The 9,830-nt window shown below is 40.6% G+C and overlaps 1 protein-coding gene across 1 annotated transcript; it reads left to right on the plus strand.

Annotated features, from left to right (window-relative positions):
- Positions 1-305: 305 nt before the first annotated feature.
- On the plus strand, positions 306-5,460 carry LOC101344472 (zinc finger protein 883-like). Its single transcript, XM_023733242.1, is given in 4 exon segments — positions 306-976; positions 3,046-3,196; positions 3,579-5,207; positions 5,209-5,460. Coding segments are annotated over 4 exon segments (1,863 nt in total). The 5' UTR covers positions 306-942; the 3' UTR covers positions 5,258-5,460.
- Positions 5,461-9,830: the final 4,370 nt, after the last annotated feature.

A 9,830-nucleotide genomic window follows, 5' to 3' on the forward strand; every position in this document is an offset into this window, starting at 1 on the left:
CATCTTAGAACATTAGAGTGTATATGGGTGATTAGGTGTATGTTTGTTGAGGGGAGCGTTAACTAACAATTGGTGTACATTAGCATTGGTTCTCAAATTTTGAGAATTGTGAGATCTTGATTCTCAAGTTTCATGTCCCTCACCTGAGCTCCAGTTAACTTTTCAATGCCCTTACCTGAATCCATGAAAGAGGATGATAGTGCAACTACTGACTTACTGAAAAACAGGTGACAGACATGTAAAAATTTGTAATTCTCAAAAATAATATTCTACTTTTAGTAGGTGTCCTGTTACCTTCTCATCACTTGGAATTCTTCAAGAAAATATGAGCATCTCAGGGCCTTGAGTTACCAGTTTGTTGTGGGCCCCTAGGCTTCCCATGACTGCTGAGGGTCAAAAGGAAAAGTTGTAAATCCTACAGTGTTTCCTAGTTGTTAATATCTCATCCTGCTTTCACCCTGTGACTCATGTTCTTTGAGTTCTGTTAGGTCTTGTGTAAGGAGGTGAAATTTTTTTTTTGTTTCTTTGATTTTAATTTCTGGTATGTGCTCTGAGTGTTTTAGTTCATAAAGATAGAAAGACTAAGACTGGAATTCGTCACGGAGTGTAGAGAGAGATCAATGTGTTGGAAGTGTTGTTAAATCTGTGACACAGGATGCAATCAGGAAGGGAATGTAGACAGTGGTGGAATGAAGCTGATGCCTAAACGCTAGAGTAAAACTTGGAACAACACAAAACCTTGTGTCAGATCCCTGTGAATTCTGAGTTCCGCAGCACTCTCAGCTTCACCTTTTGCACACATTGGAGTACATGGTATCTTGCTGAACCAGACTATATGGGGTATTTTAGGACTCAGTGGTCATTGAGGATGTGGCCGTGGAGTTTACCCAGGAAGAGTGGGCTTTGCTGGATCTTGCTCAGAGGAAACTGTACGAAGATGTGATGACGGAAACCTTCAGAAACCTGTCCTCAGTAGGTAAGTATGGTATCATTTTTATTGTTATTTAGTGAACACATATACAAGTCAACCTTACTCCAATATTTGGGCTGCAGAATGGGAAGGCATTATTAAACAGGACCAAAAACCAAAACCAAACCCGTTGCCATCGAGTTGATTCCCACTCACAGGACAGCTGTAGTCATTTCATCTATGAATCTTAAATGTCCTGGCTCCCCCTGAACATAAAGCTGTCTATATTACACCGCCTGTTTATTTCTCTTTTTAAAAGCCTTGAGACTCTTTTAGTGTTGTATGTGTGAGAATTGACTTAGGTTTTACTTTACAGCACAGAGAGACGACTTATGGTTTGAGACCTTATAAAGAGATTTACTGTGTTTATTACAAGTTAAACATGATTATTTTGCTGAAAATAAATTCACACCTGCCCATCTTCAGTGACTCTGAAGACCAGAGTATTGTTTCAGTGTCAGGGAAGTGCTCATTGCTCTTCACTATCTTCCCTCATGATACTGCTCTCCCATGAGCACCATGTCAGCTACACCCATTTGTTCTCCCAGAAAAACAAGAGAAAGATGTGAGGAGAGTGGGCATAGGACCTCCAGAGCTACTATATCAGGGAGTACCAGGAAGGCAAGAATCCATTGAAGGAGCAGCCCTGCATGGAGGGAATTACATTTGAATAAATCAGTTAGAAAAAGTCTGTTTTGGGTTGCGGAGACTTAACTTCACAGGCCTGGGCTTACTTTTATTACTTTCATCAATCCTCTCACGCCTGTTAGAGGAGAATCTTCCTCTTTTCTTCTTACATGTACATTGAGCATTTCCACATTACATGTGTGTCTTAGAATTCTGTCTTAGTCATCTAGTGCTGCTATAACATAAATACCACAAGTGGATGGCTTTAACAAAGAAGTTTATTCTGTCACAGTCCAGTAGGCTACAATTCCAAATTCAGGGCGTCAGCTCCAGGCGGACGCTTTCTCTGTTGGCTCTGGAGGGAGGTCCATGTTATCAATCTTCCCTTGGTCTGGGAGCTTCTTTGCATGGGAACCTCAGGTCCAAAGGATGCGCTTTTCTCCCGGCATTGCTTTCTTGGTGGTATGAGGTTCCTATGTGTCTCTGCTTCTCTCTTTTATATCTCAAAAGAGATTGGCTTAAGACACTCATCTTGTAGACCTCATCAGTATAACTGCCACTAATCCATTTTATTACATCATAGCGATAGAGTTTACAACACATCAGATTAAAAAATGGTTCACAATTATACAATATTGGGAATCATGACCCAGCCAAGTTGACAGATATTTTGGGGGGGACACAATTCAATCCATGACAATGTGCAGTGTGTCCAATATCTTTGTACTTTACTCTCCTAATTGCACCGTATTTATGTCACTGTCACTAGGGTTTTGGACCGGTTTTTCCCAGTTCAATCATGGCTGAAGAAGTAAAACCAGAACAGACCTAAATTTTTAAAGGAATAGACCCGAATTTTTAAAATTTTGGTGAACCAGGACAGTAAGCGAATGGGAAAAATTATGGGTCAAAGCCCTGGTAGAAACTTAATCTCCCTTTTAACAACAAGGACAGCATATGCGTTGCATGGTGACCAAATCTCTGGCCTGTTGGATTTTGAGCAGAGTTGGAAACATGATGCCCTGCTCAAAGATTGCAGCCGAGCATGCTGCTTTCAATGTGTGTCACTCTTTGCAGTCGAGCCAGTAATCCAGTCTCCTGTATCAGGCTCAACTATGCCTCTTACGAGTCTCCCATTCCAGGGTTTGGACCTGTAATTTTTTCCGTTTTGGTTATTGTCCTGATTTTACCAAAACTAAAAAAATTTGGGTCTCTTCCAGTTCTGCTTCAGCGGCCATGACTGAATTAGTTTTAAATAGTTCAAAACCCTGCTATCACACTCAATCTTCAAGGAAGTATTTCCTAGAAAATTGCTTTTTGGCTGTTGCCAAAGATCTGAAACAGCCAAATGTGTCGTTCTTTCTTTGTTCACAGCTGCCTTTTTCCTCCTAATAATTCCTTTCCTTTTTATTTCATGCTGTGAAACTCAACTTCAATCATTGGATCAGTTTCTCAAAACCTTAGTGATGGAGAAAAGTTATCCAGTGAATATCTAATAGTAAAATTCATGAAGAATGACACCTGGTCCTCCATGTTAGGAGATATTTGCAAATTGCGTGGCCTTGAAGATCAGCATAAAAATCAGGAGAGACATATGAGGTGAGTGTCATTCACGTGAGAGAGCAGTGCCTCATGAGAAAATCTTAAGGTGTCATGACATTAAAATTATATATTTTATATATACGTGTACATATATACATATATATGTAACTAGTTCTAAAATTGTACACAGAATTTTCACAATATTTTCATAAATGTGAGTTAAATATTGGATATTTGAAATATATTTCACTTGTACACAATTATCAGAAAGCCTCATATTTTGGAAACACTGTGGCAGTAATAGTAGTCTGTCTGCCGGGTGATTTAACATACGAAACATGAGGCAACTTAGGGCAAACATCATAAACATTCACTGTGTTCGGTAATGGTGAAATGGGACCAAATTTAATCCTAACAGCATGCTGCCTATTTTTAACAGAAAGCCTGTGGTAAAGAACCTGTTTGAAAATAATCAAGAAAATCAAGGTGGAAAAACCTTCAGATGGACGAATCTTACTGTGTTCAAAAGAACTCCTACTGTTGTAAATTCTTCTGAATGCCATGAGTGTGGAAAATCCTTCGTCAACCACTCATCCTTTAAGCATCATATCAGATCTCACTCTGGTTGCAATACTTATCAATATAAGAAATGTAGAGAAGCCTTCAGTTGTCCCTCTGACCTAAGCAGTCCTGAGAGAACTCTTATTGAAGAGAAACCCTATAAATGTAAGGTGACAGCACTCACTGGAGAGAAACCCTATGAATGTAGCACATGTAAGAAAGATTTCTGTAGTTTCTCATCCTTTCAGACACATGAAAGAGGTAAGTGCGAACGTAAAGAATGTTGGAAAACCTATCCCTCATCATTCCTTTTACATAAAAAATTTCGTAGTGGAGAAATGCCTTATGAATGTAAAGAATGTGGGAGAGTCTTCAGTCATTCCTCATCCCTCACTATACATGTAGGAACTCACAATGGAGAGAGGCCTTATAAACGTAAGGAATGTGGGAAAGCCTTTAGTCAGTCCTCAGCACTCACTTCACATATAAGAGTTCACACTGGAGAGAAGCCTTATGAATGTAAGGAATGTGGAAAAGCCTTTAGTCATTCCTCAGCCCTTTCTACTCATATAAGAGTTCACACTGGAGAGAAGCCTTATGAATGTAAGGAATGTGGGAAAGCCTTTAGTAGTTCCTCATGCCTCACTAGACACGTAAGAACTCACAGTGGAGAGAGGCCTTATGAATGTAAAGAATGTGGGAAAAGCTTTAGCAATTACACATCCCTTACTCAGCATATAAGAACTCATAGTGGAGAAAGGCCTTATGAATGTAAGGAATGTGGGAAAACCTTTAGTCAGTCCTCCCACCTAACTAGCCATGTAGGAACGCACAGTGGAGAGAGGCCTTATGAATGTAAAGAATGTGGGAAAGCGTTTAGTCGGGCTTCATCCCTCACTAAACATGTAAGAACTCACAGTGGAGAGAAGCCTTATGAATGTAAGGAGTGTGGGAAAGCCTTTAGTTGTTCTTCATCCCTCATTAGACATATAAGAACTCACAGTGGAGAGAGGCCTTATGAATGTAAGGAATGTGGGAAAGCCTTTAGCGATTACTCAACCCTCAGTCAACATATAAGAACTCACAGTGGAGAGAGGCCTTATGAATGTAAGGAGTGTGGAAAAGCCTTTAGTTGTTCCTCAGCCCTCACTAAACATATAAGAACTCACAGTGGAGAGAGGCCTTATGAATGTAAGGAATGTGGGAAAACCTTTAGTCATTCCTCAGCCCTTGCTACACATATAAGAATTCACACTGGAGAGAAGCCTTATGAATGTAAGGAATGTGGAAAAACCTTTAGTCATTCCTCAGCCCTTGCTACACATAGAAGAGTTCACACTGGAGAGAAGCCTTATGAATGTAAGGAATGTGGAAAAGCCTTTAGTCATTCCTCAGCCCTTGCTACGCATAGAAGAGTTCACACTGGAGAGAAGCCTTTTGAATGTGAAGAATGTAGGAAAGTCTTCAGTCGTTCCTCATCCCTCACTATTCATATAAAAACTCACAGGAAAGCCTTATGAATTTAAGGAATGTGGGAAGGCCCCTAGTAATTTTTAAGACCTCACTAGACATATAAGACACATAGTGGAGAGGGAACTTTGAAATGTACGGAATGAGAAAGCCTTTAGTGAGTCGTCATTTGCACTGGGCAAATCTGCAAAAGACCTCTTTAAAGTGTTAAAAAGCAAAGATAACACTTTGAGGGCTAAGGTGCGCCTGACCAAGCCATGATATTTTCAATCACCTCATGCATGCAAAAGCTGGACAATGAATAATGAAGACCAAAGAAGAATTGATGCCTTTGAATTATGGTGTTGGCAAAGAATATTGACTATACCACGGACTGCAGAAGAATGAACAAGTCTGTCTTGGAAGAAGTACTTCCAAAGTGCTCCTTGGAAGCAAGAGTAGTGAGACTTCATCTCACGTACTTTGAACATGTTATCAGAAGAGACCAGTCCCTGGAGAAGGACATCACACTTGGTAAAGTAGTTCAGTGAAAAAGAGGAAGACCCTCAATAAGATAGATTGACAAACAGTGGCTACAACAGTGGGCTCAAACATAAGTGATGGTGAGGAGGGCGCAGGACTGGGCAGTGTTTTGTTCTGTTTTACACAGGGTCACTAAGGGTCAGAACCAACTTAACAGCACCTGACAACAGCAAACATCCTCACTAGACACTAGACACATTAGAACATTGCAGAGAGGACTTATGAATATAAGGGATATAGGAAAGTCTGTATTCACTCCTCAGTCCTTGCTGACCCTCAGTAAACTCACAATGTAGAGAAACAAATATAAGGAATGTGGGAAAGCTGTTACTCATACCTCTTATCTCACAGAACACAGAAGAAGGCATAGTGAAGAGAAACCTTATGAATGTAAGAAATGTGGAAAAGTCTTTAGTTACTCTTGCTCTATAGGCATACTAAATCACAGTGGAGAGAGTCCCTGTGCATGTAAAGAACATGGGAAACTCTTCAGATATGGCACATAATTTGGAACACATCTGAGTAGGTATCCTGGAGAGAAACAATGTATGTCTAAGTAACATTGGATAGCTTTCATTCCTCCTCTTTTTCCCAAACCTAAAAGAAGATAACATGGCAGAAAAACCATGTCAGTGTAAGGAATTGGGACAATTTTTGTTTGCCTCCCCATACTTTCAGAGACTTTTGAATTCATGCATATGGAAAACACTAACCCTACTGAACATATGAGAAGTCACACAGGAGAGACATCATGTAAATGTAATATACCTAGAACATCTACACATCTTTTTCCATTCCGCGACTTGAGATGTATTACACTGGATTGATCCTATGAATGTAAACAATGATGGAAGGCTGCTGTGTCACTTCTTCAGGTCACCTATGAGACCTTACATACTGGAGAGATGGTATGACTAAGCTTTGTGATAAAGCCTTCACATCATTGCCTTTTTGATGCACAATGAAGTTTATACCAGTGGAGGAATCTTACAAAGTTAGAAATGTTGAATTTACCATTGCCTTATGCATTAATTTCTACTTTTAATTATTTTTAATTAATGCTCTCCCATGTACATTAATTTCCACTTTGTATTTTCTGATGTAAACATTAAGGTGAAAAATATTACTCTAAGTCTGCTTTCAATCTTATGGTATGAATTTTGATAAGTAGTGTTTGTACTTTTGTTAGAATCACACTATTGATGTTTTGCATGTTTCCTTTCAGTCTTATGTGCACAGCAATGGTTTAAACAGAATCAGGATTGCACCATATGTTTTAATACAAAATCATCGCACCAAGTGCCCCTCTCTCAAATGATGGTTTGAGTAGCAGGGTTTGCATGGAAGGATAATTCATTTTGTGGCTCAAGTTGGTGATAGGCCCACACAGAGCCCCCACCTGACCTAGCTGCAATGGAAGTTCTGACCTGCACAGACACAGAGCCTGTGCTCAGTGACAGAGTCCTGGTTTTGATCATTCTGATAGTCCAAGAGTACACACCAGGTCAGGAGCTAAGGCTGTAGTTGCTGGGCTGCAATATTGGATACTGATCCACCTGGTGTGAACACCCCCTACAGAGTTGGGGAAGATAGGGGTCCATCTAGAGTTCCTGTATTAGTGGGGTTGTTGGATCTAGAAGTTTTTCCAGCTCCACTCTGCGTCATGCTGAGCAGGGAGCGGGCTCACTTGCTCCTCACATAAGGGGCCTATGAAATGGTGGCTGAAGGTAGCAGAGGCCTTCAAATTAGTTTTTCTCTTGATCTATGAATTCCCCTTGTAGTACCATTTCATGGAAATCCCTGGGCACCATGACGGTGCCTATTGATAGTAGTGATAGATAGTGGATAATGTGAGAATCATGGTCCACCAGGAAGGTTGTAGTTAGATAAATGCCTGGCCACACATCAGAATAATGAACGGCCACTAAATGAATGTTTTCAGGAAAGTTTGGACCAAAGGAGAGGCAATCATAGCGTAATGTGTGAAAGACAGGTGAGTCTAATGCAAGAAATCATCTAGATTCCTTAGGGTTGAGAATCAGCATTAGCACAAAGTTGATTCTTGTGAGGTGGTCAGCTTTTCCAACTTCACCATTACTGATACCATGGTACACTCTACTGCTCTGCTGGGTTCAATAATTTGTTGCAGTGACTACACAGAGCTCACAGATGATATGCACAGTTGTGTGGTTTATTAAGGAAGTTACAGGATACAATTCAGGATGGGATCAATCAGGACATCTGATTAGTGGGGCAAGGGGTTGTTGGGTCTAGAAGTTCTTCCAGCTCCTCTGCACCATGCTGAGCTGGGAGTGGGCTCACTTGCTTCTGACATAAGGGGCCTACAAAATGGTGGGTGAAGGTAGCAGAAGCCTTCAAATTAGTTTTCTCTTGATCCATCAATTCCCCTTGCAGTTCCATCACTCGGGACAGCTTCCAACCAGTACAGCTCTCTCAGCTAATCTCTGCAATACTAGCAGACCCTTCTCGGTTAAGCACACCTCTGTGCCTTTGACCTCCTTGCTGTCGGCCTTTCTGCTGCTAACTGGCCCAAATCAGAGCCAGTTTAGCAGCCTACTCAGCTCCTCAGCTCCTAGCAGCAGCTTTCTGCCTTTGCCAACAGTTCTGCCGCCAGCTCTCTGCTCTGCCCCAGGCCCCTTTTTGGGCCGCACACCATCCTCATTGTTACAGCTCTTGACCCGTATTACAGCTTTTTAAGTAGGTTACCTCCTCTCCTTGTGTGAGGATGCCGCTTATGTAAGCAAACTCCTTGTCAATTTCAAGGCATGGCTCTCTCTACAGGACCATGACTGACCAATGCCTTTGGTGGGCTTCAAGTCACTCAATCCTGTTGAGTGGATTTTCAAGCCACTATTTGATTAACAGATTGACCAATCCCTGTAAGGTATGTAAAATAAACCAATCACAGGTCGGACTGTGGTGCAACGAATCATTTTTGGCAGAATTACAAACCCAGGTCCAGAACAGCCATATATAAGAGGAACCCATTGCACTGCAGCAGGGTATAAAATAGTGTATACAAGATGGTGTCAGTTTGTAAAACATTTACATATTAATGTACATTTTTTGAATGTCAACAAACTATCTTGTACAAAACATTTCATCCTAGAGCATTAACAAGTATTCTTCCCTGAAGGTGAGGTTATGATTGATTTCTTGTCTCATTTTGCTTCTCTTCAGTTTCCAATTTTTTTAAATTCATTATTCATTTCTTAGGAAAATTTAGTCTTATTTTTTAAATTAAAAACTATTTTACTTTTGGAATCAGAGTTGACAATGCATGAAGTCTCGTAGTCAGTTGAAAATTAAAGTATAGAATAGTACCACCTCTTCCCTCCCAAATTCTCCCTGGTGCTGCCCCTTTTTAGTCACACCTTCCTGTGACCATGAATCCCTAGCAACTGACCCTGTACATACCATGCATTGTGTAGCTTTTTTTGATTCTGACTCCTTTCCCATAGCATAATGCATTTGAGAGTCATCCATGTTAATGAATGATAGCTTCTTCCTTTTAATTGCTGTGTAGTACTCCATTGTTTAGCCACATATGGTTTGTAGTTTCCAATGGAAGGACATTTGTATATACAGTTGTTATGAATAAAGCTGATAGAAACATTCCTGAACAGATTTTTTGTGAACTTAGAGTTTTCATTTTTCTTGTGTATATCCCTGGAAGAAGGATTGCTGTCATGTGGTAGATGTATGTTTAATTGTATTAGGAACTGCCAATCTGTTTTTAAAGAGGCTATGCCAGTTTGTATTCCAACCAGCAATCCAAAATTCTAGTTATGTTGAGATCTGGACGGGCTGATTTCTGGTGCAATCTAGTAGTATACTGTTTGGCACTGGCATCAAGAGGGGACATTCAGGTGGGTGGCTGTCTTAGTTTCTTAGTGCTGCTATAATAAATACTGTAAGTGGGTGGCTTTAACAAACAAATTCATTTTCTCACATTTTAGGAGGCTAGAAGTCAAGGTTTAGGGTATCAGCTCTAGAGTAGGCTCTCTGTTCTGGGGGAAGGTCCTTGTCTCTTTTCAGCCTCTGCTGCTCAGTTCCTTGGCATTCTTCATGTGGCTTGGTATCTGTGTTCCCTCATCAGTGCTTTCTTCTGTGCCTA

The sequence above is a fragment of the Trichechus manatus genome, unplaced genomic scaffold (genome assembly GCF_000243295.1).
Source record: "Trichechus manatus latirostris isolate Lorelei unplaced genomic scaffold, TriManLat1.0 scaffold00057, whole genome shotgun sequence".
NCBI classification, from domain to species: domain Eukaryota; kingdom Metazoa; phylum Chordata; class Mammalia; order Sirenia; family Trichechidae; genus Trichechus; species Trichechus manatus.